Source organism: Gobio gobio (assembly GCF_949357685.1).
Source record: "Gobio gobio genome assembly, chromosome: 1".
In the NCBI taxonomy this organism is placed as follows: domain Eukaryota; kingdom Metazoa; phylum Chordata; class Actinopteri; order Cypriniformes; family Gobionidae; genus Gobio; species Gobio gobio.
In genome coordinates this window covers 11,993,823-12,014,429 of record NC_137097.1, presented here as the reverse complement: position 1 = coordinate 12,014,429, position 20,607 = coordinate 11,993,823, and the positions used below count along the sequence as shown (strand labels likewise).

At 39.9% G+C, this 20,607-nt stretch overlaps 1 protein-coding gene across 1 annotated transcript; it reads right to left on the bottom strand.

Moving 5' to 3' along the window:
- Positions 1–10,605: 10,605 nt before the first annotated feature.
- LOC307116854 (uncharacterized protein) lies at positions 10,606–20,215 on the bottom strand (the record flags this gene model as incomplete). Its single annotated transcript, XM_079801307.1, has 22 exons — positions 20,184–20,215; positions 19,385–19,556; positions 17,647–19,206; positions 17,384–17,523; positions 17,060–17,264; positions 16,852–16,956; positions 16,501–16,691; positions 16,263–16,404; positions 15,398–16,039; positions 14,900–15,180; positions 14,705–14,824; positions 14,573–14,620; positions 13,957–14,037; positions 13,803–13,880; positions 12,657–12,707; positions 12,524–12,568; positions 12,323–12,387; positions 11,998–12,202; positions 11,382–11,570; positions 11,175–11,263; positions 10,994–11,059; positions 10,606–10,615 (listed from the first exon to the last, which is right to left on the bottom strand). The coding sequence occupies exons 1-22, from the start codon at positions 20,199–20,201 to the stop codon at positions 10,606–10,608; spliced, it is 4,503 nt and encodes a 1,500-aa protein (XP_079657433.1). The 5' UTR covers positions 20,202–20,215.
- Between the last annotated feature and the right edge of the window lie 392 nt (positions 20,216–20,607).

Below are 20,607 nucleotides of genomic sequence, written 5' to 3'. Positions count from 1 at the left end.
ACGCTGGGTGAGGGCCTGGTTTCTCCGGGCCTCCTCGGCTTGGAGCTTTAATGTTGCCGCTTCCTGTTCCAGGTCGGTGTGGCTCTTTTCTCTTAGCCGTGCCTGGGCTACAAGGTTGTGGGCGAGGCTCCCGAGGATCTTGGCCAATTCTTTGTGAGAGTAACTCTGCGTCGGGTCGTGTGCCGTCAGCTTGTCTAGCTCTGTGTCCAGTTCCTCCTGGCTCAGCTGTTGCAGATCACTGGTGTCCTCCGACGGAACAGTGCTCGTCATCGCTTCCAGCCATACCGCTAGGCGATCCCAAGGGACAGCGGGACTGGATGAACGGGGCATACTGGTTCACTGTGGGCGAGAGAAACACAGCACACGCACACAAAGAGGCCAATGCAAGTTTGTTCTAAGGTTAACGAGCTCTTGTACGGACTATGCCGTCGACAAGAATTTTGGCTAACTGATGTAAACAGTTAGACAGTTAGGCAATTAGGCGGGCCAATTTTTGGGTCGGCCTGAAATAGAGACTTTGACAGGTGGTAGCCCTGTGGGTCACCTGGTGACGCCGGCTGCTTGGTTGTCACTCTATTACTTAGCTTTCCTTGGGGTCTCTTGGTGAACTGAGAGAAACAAGATTACAACAGTCCGGAAAGTGAAGGTAGGAAAGAAACAAACACAAAAATGAATTGGTCTGCAATAAAAAGGAAAACAAGCGCGAATGCTGGGAGTGTTAGAGAAACACTAAAGGGGTTAAACCTGCTACCTTTCGTGAGAGTTTCTGATAGGGCCTACAGCATGTGTGGCTATCGGGTTAGGAAACCTAGGAAGAGGGTGCGGCTTAGAGAGGAAAGGTGGGCCAAACGTTTAGGCTATACTCGGGGAGTATCTAATATTCGGCTTATAATGTGGATTTTATCACATTTAGTTTATCCGGGGCGAGTTGAGGTCGCTCAGGTGGAAACCAGCGGCGCAGTCGGCCTTCCGGGCGTTCCCAAACACCCAACTGCCGTGTCCTCGGTCCTTCGTTACTCTGTATCGCGTTACGCCCACTCAAACAGTTTAGACTTTAAACACAACCTGACAGCACCCACCCGTCAACCGCCAGCCAGCACAGCAAAGTTGGCACGTTCCCTAGAACCCTCTTTTTCAAGAGTGGCTCCCTATTAAGCCATGGTTTAGATACAGGTGCCAGACATTGCCTTGTGTGTGTCAGCTGAACTGGTTGACTGGCTTTGGAGTGTCAAATTGCTGATGTCGCCACTGCGGGCCGCAACGGCGGACAGAGGTAAAAGAAACCGAGATTCACACACAGCCGATGCCGGTCACGTCGGTTGGACAACCTTGCTCGTGGAGACCACGTTGAGACGATTCTCAATTCACCACCGATGCTTGTGAGCCCTACAATAAATACACAAAGAGGGTAAACAGATGAAATCAAAAGTGAATTAAGACTCGCTTGTTTACCGGATCAAGTGATTTATGGTTGCAGGTGAAAAGGAAGTGGGAAAAGAGAGAGAGAGAGCTGTAAGCTGACTTAGCAGGGTATGGCCACACGGTGGCGTCCTTCCTTCCAAGTGGACTGCCAGTAACTTTAAGAACCTAATTTCAATTTAAGCTAGAGGAAATTCATTTTTCCTTTTAAACTCAAATTCAAATAAGTGTGTTTAATCAGCGAGAAAGGAGACCTGGTTGCTGCCTAATGCTAGTAAAATTGCATAAATGAAAACCTTTCTATAAGTAATCAAACAATTTACATGCTCTTCTTAGGAAGGAAATTAAGTTTGTTAAAACAAAATTTATAGCGGAGAGTAGAACTATCCGAAAATGCCCACGAGATGGCGCAGTCGAGTCCACCCAGACTAGAGTTAGTTAGGAGGAACGCTCACCAGATGGCGCTGTTGCGCCCGCTCGGGATAAAGTTTTGGTGAAGTGTAATTCGAGAGCTGTTAGGTCGCGCCCTCTGGTGTCTAGCACGCAGAGTTGCACCTGCTCGTGTGACTTGAAGACCAAAAATCAAATGATGGCCGCACACAGGATTAACACAAATCACAATTACTTTTTTAGACCACGTCGGATCTTTTCGTGCTATATTGGCACAAACAAATTGGCAGGATTCATTTGCTGCACAAGAAAATGTGGATACAGGAATAAACATCTGCTTACGTCACATTTAAAAGAACTCCAATAGACATTTATCAAACTGGCTGACGGTCAGTCAGCATTTATGAGTCAAATGTTTTAGGTCTCCGATTTGGGTAGCTAATCCAATGTTAAACCAGGAGTTATCGTTTATCTTAACGATTTAATCTTATATTAGGCCTATTATTGAAAAGAGGAAACTCGCTCTATTTCAATCTTCCGCTTGAAAGAAGATTTCTTCGTTCAAGTCAAGCGGGATAAAACAATATTACGCATGTACGGACTGTACAGAGATTTCTTTATCTCTGCAGGACATCTAATATTGCAAAATTAGCATCTGTTAATATGCTTAAGCTGAGCTCGGCGTTGTGCCTAGTCAGTGAGTGAGTTCGCTTTGAGCGATTTGTCTCACAGTTCGAACAAACGAACGAAAACGCGCGTGCATAATATTAATACCCAAAAATACACATGAATATGAATATTAATATTGCTCACAAAAACAAAGTTTGAAACTGCCACAATAATTCTCCACCACTGTAGCAACAATGAGTTTCTGGGGAATAATTAATTCAAATGGTATGAATATTCATGAGTCTATGAATATTATTTGCTTGTTGTACAGACAAAATTTACGTATAACGGAACCTTTAATCATTTAAAAGTAACCTTTATCCAAATTGATTTCTTCATCAATTATCAATCTTACAAACCTTAAGAAACATTGATCTGTTTGATCAGGACAAATAATATCTCTTATGTTTGTACCATTTGTATCACTGAAGGAGTAATACAAGAAAATCAAGCTTAAATGGGTAGCTTAGATCTTACGCTTCAGTGACTTCGAGATTTGTGAGCAAAACAATACGGATTCAATGTAATGCAATTATTGGGTTTTAATAAAACAACTACAGTTTACAAAGCTACGATTCATACGGGGAAATATGCATATATATGTAGGAGAAAACAAACAATATGGTACAAACAAGGAAACATGAAACTTAACGAATAATAAAAAGGGAAGAAGAATTAACGAGAGAGAGAGAGAGAGAGAGAGAGACAGACAGAGAGAGAGAGAGACAGACAGAGAGAGAGAGACAGCTTCAGTCTTTTCGCAAGAGCCCACAAGAAATTCATATAAATTCATAATTCAGACAACCTTTTTCAAGCAGTTTGATTGTGAAATAGAATACTTGCATTACTACGGCTTCTCGTGTAAGTGTCTGAGTTCGAATCGTCGGGGAAGTTCGCTAAGGATTTGTGAGTCCCAGGTGAATTTCTTTGAAGTTTAGGAAAGTCACTCCAGAAGTCTGCTGGTTTCTCTCTCCGTGCGGGGAGGCCTTCTCTCAGGATTGGGAAGACCAGGGTTGGTCTTCCCCTCCATGGCTAAATGTCAAGAGGTCCGTTCCTTGTGGTGGCGAGAATGCAAAGAGCTGATGGTCGCTTCCAGTTTTTATAGAGGGGAAGGCCGACGCCTTCAACGCTCAACACTCTTGCGGCTACATGATGTGGTTTGGATCTAATCAGCGTAACACACAGGCCCTTTGTTTAAGCATGATTTGATTAGACAAGTCACGAGGGCTGTGAGGTGTTCAGACTTTGGTCTATCCTGCCACATGACTGATTGAATCATTACTGTTACACCTATGCTAAACCAAAATGGGTGTTTACCAATCAGTGGCCAATTTCAAACTACAATAGATGTTTTTCAACCACTTTTCAACAGACTTGCTAAACTCATGAAGGCCCAAGCCCTCAGTGGATTAGAGCAAATCAGGTAATGCGATTGAAAATACCCATTATGGTTTGAAAACGCCCCACTGATTGGGAAACACCCACTAGTGTTCTGCAGAGAGACACACCTGCATGATCTTGTGCTCATCAACTACAGATCACTGATAGTTCAATGTCACTGTCTCCACCCATGTGTGCTGTCGACTTTCATCACAATCTCAGTGCTGATACAACACACTTTAAACATTGAATGTCTATCTCAACCAAAATGATGGTTTGGATCAAAACTCAACATTGCATCAATGTTACTATGCTGTCTGGGATTATTATTCTTGCCCCACTGGCAGAACATTTTACTTGTTTTTTTTTAAGTAAAATGCACTTATTTCAAATTTTACATTTACATGTAGATTTTTTTTTTATAGAGATTTGTGACAAAAAAACAGACATCCCAAGTCTCCCGGAAGTTCAAATTGATAGCGGCTCCCTGATGCCCGCAAATTAGTTAAAATCTCCAGGAATTTAATTAAGTCAACCAATAAAGTGTCAGTGTGGGCGGGCTTTTATCTCTTCTCCCAAACCGAATTAATCAGTTCAGTGTATCTAGAAACTAGGTTTGGGACTTTTTGCAGGTTGGGATGTCTGAAAATACTCAAATAATCAGGTAACTGACTCTGAGTATAAGTTACCTCTCTTTTAGAAACGGGCTTGACTTACCCTGCTTTCTCAGGTTTGACATACCTCCATTTCTGAAACAGAAAACCCAGAGTTTCCCTTATTTCAGGGTTAATATACTCAGAGTTTTCACTTAACCTCCTTTCTGAAACGGCCCCAGGACAGTTGTGGTAAAAAATAAAACATATCACTTTACATGTGTAGGGGGAAAATAAATGGTTCCCCTTTATTAATTATTACTTTTTAATCAATTATAATAATTGGGATCTATTGACTTATTGGGGGAATTCCTGAAAGAATCGTCTAATAAATGTTTAATGAGAACATTTATAGACTATAGTCCATTACTCAAATTAGGGATGCACCGAAATGAAAAATCAGGGGTTTTGAAACCAAAATTGAAACTAATATTAATAATTTCTTGTTTTAAATTTATTTTTTGTATAATTGTATTTTATTATTATTAAACTTTTTCATTAGTAATTAGTAGTGAGAAGACACAAAAAAATTAAGTGACTGCATTGTTATTGCTTAAATATTTTTTTTTAACTCTCAATGAACTGTATTATTAACTTACCATTGTGTTATTAAATGTATTACAATAATACATTCAACTCTGAATTTGGCCATCTTTTGTAATAGATTATTTCCTAGGTAAATTTCTATGCATGTCTGTGATTTTAGACAACAGTTTATGATCGGGACTTTTATTTTGGCATCTACGTGTGACGTCATAAGGCTGCGCCGCGCTCCTGCATCTGTGTGATTCGGCTGAAGAAAGGTTTGTGTTTTAAGCGTTTAAAGTAAAATAATGAATGTTGTATTATTAAGTGTAACACTGCATTGCTTTATCTAACATTTATCAGCGTTGTGTGAGTAAAGTAACGTAATGAACCTCATGAGTAACAGAAGGAGCGGCTCATTTCGCTTTTATCGTGAATCAGTTCAAACATGATGAATATATGCTGCGTCCCAATTCGCCTACTTATACTACGACCTAAAAGTATGTGAAGAAAAGAGTATGCAAGCTTTGGGACATCCAGTACTTCTTCATCTTTAACGGACTCAATCTAACATGAATCTCTGGCGAGCGACGAGAGAACCGGAGCTTTAGACTCTCTCTCGGTTCACATCAAATGATTCAGTGATTCAAAACGCTCACTCAAATCATTAAATAGCTAAACTAATATACTATGGGTCTGAATAATTTTATAATTTTAATAATTTTATTAATTTGTTGTGTTAGTTTTGAGTGTTTTTGTCTAATCAGGTTATTTAGGTCCATTAAAGGAATAGTTCGCCCAAAAATGACAATTCTGTCATCATTTACTCACCCTCAAGTTGTTTCAAACCTGTATTTCTTTGTTGAGTTTCTTTGTTCTGCTGAACACAAAAGAAGATATTTTTAAGAGTGTTTGTAATAAAGCAGAGAGAGCAACCAAATGACGAGTAAAAGATGACAGTGTTCATTTTTGGGTAAACTGTCCCTTTAACCCATTTGTGCCCAGTTTTTTCCCCCTGAATGGTTTAAAGCATATAGTCATGTTAAAGTGTCCTATGTGAACATGTTCTGCATTTACTTTCCCCAGCTTTTTTTTTCTTCTTTAAAATCGTATTTGAATGTGCAGCAACTGTAGTTGCCGATGGGCTAATATGTTTTATGCCCCTTCAATGTCAAATTTGAATAGGGAGAGAACATTTGGCATCTAAATAACTGCTCTCAACAGATCAATCTTTATTCATAAGCAAATGTATTATGTATAAAAGTCGAAGAACATTTGATGCAAACAAAAAAAAAAGCTGCATCAATGATCTATCTTATAATCTTTTGATTATGAAAACACAACAAATACATTTGTCTTAAAGTGTTGGACCATAGTGCAGAACTACATACAGCCATTAAGTTGCCCCAACAGGGCATTGTGTATCAAAAAGTTAAATGAAAATAAATTAATAGACGAAAGACAAAAAAATTACATATATATATATATATATATATATATATATATATATATATATATATATATATATATATATATATAAAACAATTAACAAAATAGTCCCATAGTATTCAATGGCTGACTGTAGTAGGTGATTTCATATTATAATGTAAATGTAAACTCATTGCTTGTCTGAATTTCCACATTATAAAGGAATCATAAGCTACTAGTCATAAGAAGAATGAGGGTCCTTGACCGATTAGAATGAAACGCATCCAAACTGGATAAACGGTCCTCAGTATCTTGGCCCTTGCAAGACATAATATCATAAAATATTATATTTTGTCCTAACGAATTAAGGTCTACTGTAGAGAAGAAATGTCAGTTAAAGGGTTAAGTTATGTTTTAAGTGGGATATTATGAAAGCAAAAAGCACTAATCAAGACCAAAAATCTTCATTTATTATTAACGTATTAACACAGTATACCCCATTTCCCCATTATATGGATTTAGAAGTCATTTGCCCACCGGCAACTATAGTGAACTACCGTAAAACTTCAAATAATAGCCGAGTCCCAAATAGACGCCTGTCTCTTTTAAACGCCTGGTGTGACTACCGGTTTGGGTAAATAAAGGCCGGTCTCAAATAGACGCCGGGTCTGTTTTTATAGTATCGGGTTGTTTGATCTTCTAAAACCTGTCAGATCTTCTGTTCTATGTTTTGATTAGATTTCACGTGACAGACGCAACCGTTCACGAACGACTCATCACTATGGCAACATAAAGAGGTTAAGGTAATGTGATTGGCTGTTGTCGCATCAAAGGCAAGCTTCAGCCACGCGTTAATGCTGACACCCCATGTGAATGAGCTGTCAGTCTTCAGTGTTTCTTAATTAAATCAAAACCACCATGGAGACAAAAAGAAAAAAGTATGATTTGACATTTAAGCTGACAGTTGTCAAATTTGCCGAAACAAATTCGGGAGAAGCAGCGGCAAGACATTTCTCGGTTGATCCAAAGAGAGTGCGAGAATGGCGTAAAAATAAAGCTGAACTGCAACGTCTGTCCGAGGAAGACAACAAAAGGGCCAGACTGCGAGGTGGAGGGAGGAAGAAGGCCAGTGAAGAGCTGGAGGTGAGCGTGTGTGAGTGGATCCACAGCATGCGGGCAAAGCATCTCAGAGTCTCACGTAAAATGATCAGGGCCAAGGCAAAAGAAGTGTATGCAACAGTAAGTGACGGCAGGGATGAGGAGAGTTTTACTGCGAGCGCTGGCTGGCTGGACAAATTCCTGAAGCGCAACGACTTTTCAGTCAGAAGACGCACAACTGTGGCCCAGAAAGACGCAAAGCATTTCACTGAGAAACTGGTGAATTTTGTCACATATACAACGCGGATTATTAAGGCAAAGAAAATACAGCCGAAAAACATTATAGCCATGGACGAAACAGCGGTGTGGTTTGATATGGTGGGCTCTACAACGGTGGATGCAAGAGCTGCGCGCAGTGTTCCACTGAAAACCACAGGCCATGAGAAGAGCCACTTAACTGTGGTGTTGGCTGCGAAAGCAGACGGGATCAAATTGAAACCTTACATTGTCTTCAAAGGGGGGATCAAGGAGGTGAAATCAATGCAAAATATCAGTGGGGTGGTGGTGGCCACGTCCAAAAATGGATGGATGAACGAGGAGTTGACGGCAGACTGGCTTGAGAGAGTGGTGGGAAAGCTCAACTTCGCCCCTCGTCTCCTAGCCTGGGATTCATATCGCTGTCATATCAGTGCAGCGACCAAAGCTGAGCTCAAAAGGGGCTACAACATAACCACGGCTGTGATACCCGGTGGCTCTACAAAGTACATACAGGCCCCTAACGTCGTATGGAACCAACCATTCAAAGCCAGCCTGCACGAGTCCTATGACAACTGGATGGCAGGGGATGTGGACAAAGAGTACACAGCTGGAGGAAATATGAGGGCCCCAGCTCGCCGCTTGTTGGTTTCCTGGGTACTTCAAGCGTGGGAAAAGCTGGATACGGAGCAGCTGAAAAATTCCTTTAAGGTATGCTGTGCGGCGTGCGCGTGTGTGTGTGTGTTGGTTGTTTGTGTGCGAGGGAGAAAGAGGAGATACCGGTAATATATTTCATTAACTTCGGGATGTTATCCTTAGGTATGTGGCCTGACAGTAGCTTCTGATGGAAGCGAGGTTCACCTTATCCGTTGTTTCAAAGAGGGAGAGCCGTGCGCATCTGGGCGGGAGCTGTTAGTGCAAGCAAGGCAGGCAGAGTTAGCGGAGGCTGGAGAGGGAGAAGTGGAGAGCGACGAGGAGGAGGAATTCGCCAATGAACTTGTAATTGAGGATTGCGGGGATGATGATAGTGATGAATAGAGTAATTTTCTATCACATGATTGCTGTTGATTTACAGGGTAGCCTTCATTCTTTCTTGTTGATGTGTTTCGGGCAACAAGTTCATACGCTCAATGGATTTTAGCGGTAACCCATTGCTGTCACATCGTTTCGTTTTTTGTGATGCCAATAATCTATGACATTTCTTACATTAAATGATTTGTTAAACACATTTGAATTAATTACCGGTATAAATAAAACGTAATATAATGTGGTAACCTCCTACCGTCATGCTTGAACATCTCAACACTAAATTAAAGGCCTGTCTCTTATAGACGCCTGTTTCAAATACAAGCCGGTGCAGTTCGGCGATTTGGGTAAATAGAAGCCCGGGCTATTATTTGAAGTTTTACGGTATATTATACAAAACACTATAGATCTCTTGTAAGATTTTGTTTGGATGATTGTAGAGATCTTCATGATTATGTAGATCAGGGGTGGGGAACGTCCGGCCTCCAGGCCGTATGCGGCCCGCGAGACAGTTTGATCCGGCCCACGAGTAACACCCCCCCCCCCCCCCAAAAAAAACTCAGAATTACAACAAAAAAAGTAAACAGCATTACTGTCAATATAATTGTTATTTTATATTACACGGCTCTGTGGAATACTTGATTCTGATTGGTCAATCGCCCATCCTGGTACTAAGAGTTATCTTAACCGGTACTATATGCTTAACGTGTCACTCCACTGTCAAAAACACTACCACGGGTTACAATGGAAGACTGCAAGGGATAGTTCACCCAAAAATGTAAGCCCATGATTTACTCACCCTCAAGTCACCCTAGGTGTGTATGACATTCTTCTTTCAAACGAATATAATCTGAGTTATATTAAAAAAGTCCTGGCTAATCCAAGCATTATAAATCCATAAAAATGCATCTGTCCATCAAATAACGAGCTCCGTGCGGCTCCGGGGGTTAATAAAGGCCTTCTGAAGTCAAGCCACGCCTTTGCGTAAGAAAAATGTCCATATTTAAAACTTAATTAAGTTCCGGCTGATCGCCTTCCATGGAAAAGTGTTGAAAGTGCCTTCAAGATACTCACGCTACATCTGAAGACCGGGACTTTGAACTGCTGAGGCACTTTCAACACTTTTCCCATAAACTGAATACGGAAGGCGATTGGCCGAAGCTCTACTTCATAGAGTTTCGCGTCGGGTCCTGATCACTCTGTCGGGGTTTATTCTGCGATAACAACCGGCTGGATGTACCAACATTATCCGTCTGCAATAACGGAGGCTGCACTTTCAGGACCGCATTTCTAGGACCGCATTTCTAGGACCCTATTTTTTTGTGACAGCGCCACCTACCGTGTCGGAGAACTGCAATCCAAGGAACGCATTTCCAGGACCCTAGTTTTGGAGAACCGAAACAAATGCCACCAAGGCAATATTTTGACAAATTTTTTTTTTTTTTTTTTTTTTTAGGTTTTTAAAGGTTTATTACACCCAAATATTGCTTTATTGCAATTAAATCTGGTTTCTAGGACTGTTGACTAATTATTGGGTCCAAGTTGCATAATTTAATAACTCATCAAGTAAAATAAACAAGGAATGGTATAGCCTTTTCAGTCAATCACATTTTCAAGTACAGAGGGAATACACAAGGATGACTCTGGGGGTAGATTTAAGATTGTGTATATTTTATAAAATAATATATAACAAGTTACATTTGAACACACAAAAAACTAATTTGTTCATGACGTAAACCGAAGAACTTCATGGACAACTTCTTCACTGACTCCTAAGAGAGAGAAAGAAAGAGAAGTGAATGAAATAAGGAATATTGAGTTGAACTTGTTCAACTCAATAATTTTTTATTTAAAATTTTAAAGATCTTAGTCACCACAGAGCACACACATTATATACAATACAAAATTATATCAATCTCCATACCAAATAATGTTCATATTACTGTTATTGCATACTGTTCAAAGATTTGGGTGAACAGGTTCTTGAAACATTCATGTCAATAAAGCGCATCTGAACTGAGAAAAAAAATATATAGATAGATGCAAGAAATCTGAATAGAAATAACATGTCATTTCTACAATAATATGACTTTTCCTGTCCTTTTAATATTTAAAGCACACATTGTGATGTATGCTGCAGCACTACCTACCAACTGGATGCTCTCCCCTCTTTTCTCAATTGTTTGTCTATTTTTCTATTAAACTCCTCCACTTCACTGAAATAGTAAATAAAGAACATAATCACTGCTGGGTTAACAGAATGCTGTAAAAAAAATAAACAAAAAGGATACATTGGACATTGTGTAAAAACAATACATTTTCTATTCTTACCTGTAATGATAATGTGGACCAGAGAGGAAGGCCTGCTCAGCATCCTGCAGTGACAAATTCTGAAGCCCAGCCAGGCCATATATGATGGCCTATCAAAAGAAATGTGTTAATTGAAATATGGTCTGTAGATATGCAGCATATGGTATAATGTACAGTAGAGTTTGAAAGGGCAGAAACATGCACAATACATTATACTGTTATGCATACCTCTGGAAATAGAACACCACAGATGAACTGCACTTCATCTGTGAAGCTCAGTTTCGTTGGTGTCTTATGTATTACTGACTTCAGAAAAACAAAAAGGTTGTCCTGTTGTCCTTCACTGTCAAGGTAGACAGGCACCTGGCGAAAGGACTTTGGAGGGTACCACTTTGAAGTCTTCCCATTGAGTACGTCCTATGGACAAATTATTTTGCCACAATTATTTAAGTGTATTGTGTGGTAGCCGTTAGTGAAGGAACAACTGACTTTAACGCTAGAATATGCAGAATTGGAGAAACAAGCAAGACTAAGGTAGATTTTGAAAGCAATCAACCAAAAATATTCCACCCCATACATTTTGGGCTTATTTCAAAGCCAAACCTCCAAAACAAATTAGCATGCACTGCCTAAATACTGCTGGAGGAAGACTCTGCTGAAGATCAATGAGTGCATGGGCAGAGTGTGGGCAGGTACGTATTTAGAGGTAGGCGACCAATCATAGACAGGATTTTTTTTTGCCTGTCACTGCCAATAAATGGGGCGCATAGTTGACAATATTTTTAACAAAAGCACTGGTTGATTTATTTACTGCGAGTCTGTAATGATGAATATGTCTAAGTACCACCAAATGCTGTTCAGCTCCCGGTGACTGTACAATGAAGTCCACCAGTCTCTTTTCTTCTGCAGTGCGGTCAAAGACAGCCTGCATGTGGGCTGGAATTTCCTCAGTGATGGCACGCTTTCTTGGCACTCTGAATATTGGCTGAAAGGTTCCCTGTAACAAGCTTCTGGCCTCATCAGTCCAGAAAGCAAACCTTTGGCCATACCTTTCAAACATCAACAAGATTAATCTAGAATATTGCATAAAAATGTCTTTGGTGTCTACTTATCATTAACTTAATGTAGTCATCAGGTGAATATATACATATTGTTTAGGGCTGTCATACCCATCAATTTTAAAACGCTCCATAAGAAGAAGACACCACCACTTCCGAATCAAAGGCATGTCCATCTGAAAGAAATGTGACAATGATAAGGAGAGTCTTTAGTTTTTAATTTGTCCCTTTCCTTCAATATAAACATGCATGTATATAAGAAACATTTAAAGTATCAATTTCATCCTTATATACATTTCTGAATCAGCTCACCTCCTGGAATTGAAACCCTGTGCCTGTCACAATGGAGAGTGTATACTGAAACAGAGAAGAATGAAAACATCTTATTTACTATGTTGACAGAAACATGCATATGCTTACCACACACACACACACGACACTTTACCATAAGCATAAAAATCCCACAGTCATTGCCACAGATCTGCCGTGGCAAGCCCTATAATCAACCAAAAAAATAAGGAACATGAGACATGACTGGTAGATCAAAGCTACTGTCTTCTCTGTCAGATGTCTTGTATTTGAAATGCAGATTACAAGCAATCATATTTCATTGTAATATCAAATTATGCAATATATTATTCACCACAATATCATGTCCAGTCTTCTCAGTCCAGCTCCCTGGATCAATTTTCTGAGCAAGATTTCTATATAAAAAAATTAAAATAATAATTTGAAACAGATAGATGTGACAACCACTGAGACATTATCAGCTGAAACATATCAGTACAGGCTATAGGAACGTAGCCAAAACATATCAGTACAGGCTATATGAACATAACTAAAACATATCAGTACAGGCTATATGAACATAACTAAAACATATCAGTACAGGCTATAGGAACGTAGCCAAAACATATCAGTACAGGCTATATGAACATAACTAAAACATATCAGTACAGGCTATAGGAACGTAGCCAAAACATATCAGTACAGGCTATAGGAACGTAGCCAAAACATATCAGTACAGGCTATAGGAACGTAGCCAAAACATATCAGTACAGGCTATATGAACATAACTAAAACATATCAGTACAGGCTATAGGAACGTAGCCAAAACATATCAGTACAGGCTATATGAACATAACTAAAACATATCAGTACAGGCTATAGGAACGTAGCCAAAACATATCAGTACAGGCTATAGGAACGTAGCCAAAACATATCAGTACAGGCTATAGGAACGTAGCCAAAACATATCAGTACAGGCTATAGGAACGTAGCCAAAATGTAAATTGCTATATGAACATAGCAAACAGTAAGCCTCAAATGTGGACCTAAATATGGCTCTGTACTCAGCATCACCAAACCCAGACTCATGGAATGTGTACTGCGAGTCTAAAAAGAGGATCTCTCTCAGGAGTGGCTTCATGATCTATAATGTGATAATGGTTAAAGACATTCACATACGTTTAAAAGTCATTAGGACAAAGAGTAGAGCTGCAGTTCACTTTGTTGGAATACACATGAACTAACCAACTTAATTACCAATACGTGTACCATGTAGTATGTAGTAACAGTAACATTCCCTTACACAGAGAACAAAGTGTTCTGGCCCGTTTGCTTCGGTCCAACCTGGAAAGACTAAGAAGTCTTTCATGTCGACATCCTCCTAATATTAATGAAAAATGTTGTCATTATGCAGATCTACATTTTTGTGACACCATACATATTTTATATTCACTCACTGGGAAGTTGTCAGTCATGTTGCTTTGTGTATCTTTCCATGTAGGAACAACGAACATGTCCTCTATATAAATGTCTTTGCCCTATGAGGAAAAAAACAGCAACTTTAAAAGTAGACAATAAAATGACAGAATAAACTAGATGAGACAAACTAAGTTAGCTTGAAAAAGCCAGAACGTTTGGAGTAGTTTTAAAAGCTTGAAGTTTGAAATAGTTTAAGTTTTAGTTTAGTAGTTTAAAAGCTAGCTAGTGTGTGTGTGTGTGTGTTTGTTTGTGTGTGAGAGAGTTTGTGTGCGAGTGAGTGAGTGTGTGTCTGTGTGTGTGTGTGAGTGAGTTAGTTAGATAGTTAATTAGTTAGTTAGAAATTTAGGTAGATAGAGATAGATCGTTAGTTAGATAGATATATAGTTAGTTAGGATAGATAGATAGATAGATAGATAGATAGATAGATAGATAGATAGATAGATAGATAGATAGATAGATAGATAGATAGATAGATAGATAGATAGATAGATAGATAGATAGATAGATAGATGTTAGTTAGTTAGTTAGTTAGTTAGTTAGTTAGTTAGTTGAAGAAAAAGTTTATATAGCAAAGTTTATATAAAAGTTACATACATGTTGCTGAGCCGCTTCATGAATCAATTTAAAGCAGGCATTCCCAATCTGCAAGAAACAATTAAAACTCATCAGTGAACAAGCATAAAAGCAAATAAAAAACCTTGTGTTTATTAACTTCCCAGTACTCACATGAGAATCCATGTCTCTTAGCAACCCCAGGCTCCAGAATTCTTCACGCGTGATACATAAGGGCCCTTCTTTCACAATGATTTCCGCTGCAGGCCGTCCGGTGTCCAGCACATAATTGAGCTGCAAATTACAGATATTATTATTATAATAGTGTGTGACATGAAAAACAATTACTATTTATACTAATTAACTTACCAGTTTGTCCTGGATAGGATTCCATTCTTTTGCAAAGGGCTTAAATGTCAAAGAGTAGTCAATGGCCGCTGTTGGGGATGTGCCGAGGGCTGTTGTCCAGGGCGTGCCGAGGGCCGTTGTTGGACGCGTGCTGAGGGCGGCTGTTGGGGGCGTGCCGAGGGCCGTTGTTGGGGGCGTGCCGAGGGCCGTTGTTGGGGGCGTGCCGAGGGCCGTTGTTGGGGGCGTGCCGAGGGCCGTTGTTGGGGGCATGCTGAGGGCGGCTGTCGGGGGCACGGGTTCTGCTGAATTAAAAAGTAGAAAATCACAATATATTAATTCATTAACAGTCATATGTGTTAGTGCAAGTCTAAGAATGTCCAATGTACCAGGTTGAGCAGTGGAAGGTGTCTTTATGACAGTAATTTCGAAAAATATAAATAAATATTTTAACTGTACAAAACAGTGAATAATAATGTGCTGTATTTGTGATAGATTTGTATATGAAATTTGAAAAGTTACCCAACACTGCCTGGCTGTGGATATTCATAGCTATCTTGGTATCGAAAGCCTTTTTTATGTCGCCCAATCGTTGTTTGTTTTTGTGACAATTGTAGTGGTGAATGATATTCCTCATGAGAAACAGATGATTTGAAGGCAAAGCCATGTTTAAGAAGTAATTGTTTTTTTTCATTTTTGCAAACAGCTGTTCCGCAACTTGGCTGTTGACTACTCCTGCAAGTTGCGGGACCAGGCCAAGCTTCCGCAGGGCATCACGGGCATCCTTAGTGTTATCTTCATGAAAACGATCATACAGAGCATAATGTTCTGCTGACCCAGTTATGGGATGGCCATCGCAATCTGGGACCACTTTCTTGCACTTCAACCAAGGAAGTGACACCTTTAGTTTCCCCTCTTTGGCTAGTGCAATGTTTTCTGGAGTTGGGGCCTTCAACCGTCCTTCAAATGGGTTGAAGGGCAACCTTTCTGGCTCTCTCAGATTCATATGTGTTGCTAGTCCACGCGCAAAGTCATATATTATGACATTTGGCATGTATTTCCAAGAAAGCAGCATGTCTGTGAAGTCACGTGGGCTTTCAGCCCTAATGTTGCACTTTATACTGTATACAATGCCACAAGGGCACATAATCACAGCCCAACCGCCTGAAATGGAAAGAGGCAGAAATTAACAGATTGTAAAAAGACAACCTTTGTAAATTCAACTAAAAAGTTTTTCATCCTCATTGATATGTGTATGTGAAATCACTTTCACACTTCAAAGAGTAAAACCACTTGAATGTTTTTTTTGTCATGTTTTTCCACCCTGTGAAAAACTTTAACAATAATAGTATCTTACAGAAACAGAACACTGTAAAGTTTTGCTTACCTGATGCAGCCCAGATCTTTTGAAAGACCTTGTCATACGTGTGCCTTGACTTTAATTCATTCGACAGTCTCAGGAGGAGGTCATTTCGCGATCCAGAGGAATCCAACCCACACTCCCTGCATAATTTCCTAACCACATGAACCTGTCAAACAAAATTAAATGTGTGAGAAGCAGCATGTTTTCAGGTAAAATAATATATCACTCCTAAAAAGACAAATATAATCAACTGTTTTTTTACCTTCTGCTTGTACAGCTCCTCTGTCAGGCGGTCTTCAGAAACTGTTAATTCACAGACCTCAGCTGGTTTCGGCGGACGCACTTTTTCAAACTCAGTATTAAGGACTCGGTTTGAACAGCGTGTGTTTTGGCCTATCCACGGCGCCCAAAAGTGGAAAGATGGCGGAACTTTAAGTGGATTGTGTAGGTCACCTTTGGAAATATGAAAACACAAGAAATATATTAAAACATCTTGATCTTGACATCTTGATAAATGTAAACATGTTTTAATTTGTTAATTAGTTTGTCACACAATTCTTCAGTCATTGAAAAGGGTGTTACATGTTGACAAATTATTCTTGGCTTGTATTACTTGTTATAAATCCTCGACTGATCCTTTCCATTGAAAGTGCCTCCCAAAAATGCTCCATATCAACTTCTCCATTGAAGTCCTCTGGAGGTTGTGCAAGGTCACTTACTAAAGAAATAATGTGAAAAAAAATTACACAAATAGTAAATTCTGAAAGTAACCTGGTCAGTAATTTACATCTAAATCAGTCTATTCCATGAAAACATTTTACCTGACAAATGAAAGGCTCCCTTTTTATGGAGGTCCATGATGACCACTGGAGGATGATCCCCACAGTTTACACAGGAATAATGATAATCATGATCAGTGAGTGCTTCAAAATGAAGATACCCATGAAGAACGGTATTAGCTGAGGGAAACTTCACCCCTGTAGTCAATTCTAAGTATTCTACCACCCTGCTCACTGCAGTATGCACCTATGGGAGAAACATTTTAGTGAATATACAGAAAATGTTCTGTTTAAATTTCATATATTTACCCATTAAAAAGATTCATTCACATGTTATATGTAAATGAAATAAAATAAAATAAATACCTGTATCATGTTCCTTATGTTTAAGCATAAAGACAAATCAAGGACTATCCGGTCATTAAAATTGTGTAGGCCATCTTTCCACTCTTGGTAACGGTAGGAGGTTCCGCATTGATGGCAAGACTTACAGTAGGTAGAGATGTCTAGAAATCAAAAGTTTCAACAATATTTGCAGTACAGTTTACAACACATTCAATAATTAATGAAAGCACAGCAAATCTACCACAGTGGATAGTCATGAGATATAAATAGTTTAATTGACCTACCTTCAACAATACGTGAGTTGGTGAGGATTTTGGCCTTATTTGTAATGAGGATTGGGTCACTCAGGGGCACATTGCCAGGGCACTGCTGGCACATCATCTCCAGTGGAATGAGGTGCCTTGGGTATTCTTTTTCCAATAATGGATGCCGTATATGTTCTGGCAGAACAGCAGGTAATTTTTTGAACTTCAAAATATACTCAACCATGGCTTTGAACTTTTGGTCATCTTTTGGCGGATATGGAAAGGTACCCAGCTCAACCTCATCATGACTGCCTCCATCCTCTGTTGATGTTTGGAATTCCACCTCCTCAGTGCACCGGACTTTCCTGAACAGTTCACGGTGAGTCTGAAATAAGTGCCATTTTGCAATGTACTTGTGTTGGCATGATCTCTTTGTCCTTGCACAAGGGCAGTGCCACGAATTCTTTTTTGTGTCATACGACACCATGACTCTTCCTAAACGACTGTAATATGAAACAGTCGGCTCAAAAACAGATATGTATTTTTTGGACTGAGGGATACCAATTTGGGAGTATACAGACAGAGGTATATGGTTGGCATTCGCAAGGTTTTGCAGATCGAGGCAGAGCTTCTTTTTATCCTCGCCAAACCACCGGCTGTTCACCATCTCATTAAGTGTTTCCTCACTAAGTACAGGAGAGGAGACATAGGATGTGCAGTAAGTTAAGGATTTAAGGTGTACGCATTGATGGGCTTTCAACCCACTTCTCCATGCCAACTCCATGTTCACCTGGCACTCAGCAGATTCACAGAAAACATGTTGATTTTCCCCCCAGACTTTATTTTGGACATGCAGAGGTGTAGAAGCCCCGTGAAAAGATTTGTGAACAGTATAAACTCCATTCTCTGGATCTATGCATTCACTTGGAAGGTGTGAATTTGCTGTAATATCCTTATGTTTTCCTGTGTGTTTCCTCTGTATGTGCCTTTTTAAATTAGTTCTGTTCATGCTAAGCTGGCATATGGGACAATTTTTACGCAGTACTTGCTTCACACGGACCCTTTGTATTTGCGTACTTGGGGTGGCTGGCACAGTGAAGGTTGTTGGAGCTAGGATGGCGGAGGTAGTTGGAGCTAGGATGGCGGAGGTAGTTGGAGCTGGAATGGCGGAGGTAGTTGGAGCTGGAATGGCAAAGGTAGTTGGAGCTAGGATGGCGGAGGTAGTTGGAGCTAGGATGGCGGAGGTAGTTGGAGCTGGAATGGCGGAGGTAGTTGGAGCTGGAATGGCAGAGGTAGTTGGAGCTGGAATGGCAGAGGAAGTTGGAGCTGGAATGGCGGAGGTAGTTGGAGCTGGAATGGCGGAGGTAGTTGGAGCTGGAATGGCGGAGGAAGTTGGAGCTGGAATGGCGGAGGTAGTTGGAGCTGGAATGGCGGAGGAAGTTGGAGCTGGAATGGTGGTGGTTATGGCAGGGTGCTTACCCTTGCAAAAAGACAGATGCTTCATGAAGTCCGGTTTACGTAGCAGCATAGAATTGCAGTGGATGCAGTGGTAATGCCACTTTGGTCGGCAATCTAATCCACATCTGTGAATGGTATAACCTAAAATATAAGAACAATAAACTTTAGTATCATTATGATGGTCATCAGTGTAAATTATGAATACCCAAAATCTGAATCAGGTTAACATAAACAAAACTGAGAAAAATTTTTGAATTAATTGCTCAAAATGAATTGATAATTATATTGTATTTCCCAAAAGAATGTTTGCAAATGTTACCATCATGAAGAACTGCACGTTTAAAATGGCTCTCCAAATGACATTTTACTTTGCTCAGCTTCGTTGGTTGAAACAAAGAAGAGCTGCAGAACGGGCAGTGGAAATCCTGACAGCATGTAGTGCATCTCTTCAATTCAGGAACGGCTCTCCCTTCCTGGATTGTTATATGTTTCTTGAAAAACATAAAAAAAAAGTTAATTTCATGTAAATAAATAGACATAAATTAGGGCTAAGTCTAGGACTTGACCAATTAATTCATCTTTTGTCATACTTCTGCCTGCCCTGATTTGTGTCCTTGAAAGCACTTAGAGTACGTACAGTACACAGTATATGCCACAATCTAACACGTGGTATTTTAACAGTCAATTATTATGAAGGCCTCTGTTATTCCTGACTATAAAAACGTCATATGTCTCAATCAACATTATAAAACTATGTCAAAATGAAGAGACATACCCATAACATGTATTGTGTGGTAACTTAACGTTAAACAGGCTGACTGTGAGCATGTGACAGCTAAAACATTGAGATTCATTCAACTTACTTAAAATGAAGAAAAAAACAACAACGAGTAACTAACAAGCTTTCACAACGAACGTAATACAGTTGTCTTGTGCTGTCACTAAGTCAACACAAGCTTTCATGCAAGTTTAGTTAAACGAATGTGCTAACAATTCATTTACAGCACTATTGACTATTTAGCTAATCACGATCACTTCGGCTACGTTAACTTTCCAATTAAATGCATCACGATTGTTTTTAATGTTAAAATAAAAACTGATTCACATGTGGTACTCACACGCTGATCGTCATCCATCTTTGCTGGTCCTCTAATTCGCTAGGTGGCGTTGTCAATAAAAACCTAGGGTCCTAGAAATGGGGTCCTATGAGTGCGGTCCTGAAAATGCAGCAGCCTCCGGTTGTGCAGGCAGATGCTACTCGGATGTACATTATCCCTTACTTATTATATATTATATTTAGGGCTGAAACGACTTATCGAGTTACTCGATTACAAAAATTCCTTGAGGCAAAAACTCTGCCTCGATGCCTTGTTAAATACCGGAAGCACACCATAGCGCGTGATACATGTTGAATTTAGTTGGCGCGATGGCGGAGAGTAAAGATGTCCATAAACGGCAGAGAATGTCTAAAGTTTGGGATCATTTCATTCTTAAAAAAGAAGAGAACAAGGTGCAATGTGTCTACTGCAAAGTAGACCTGGC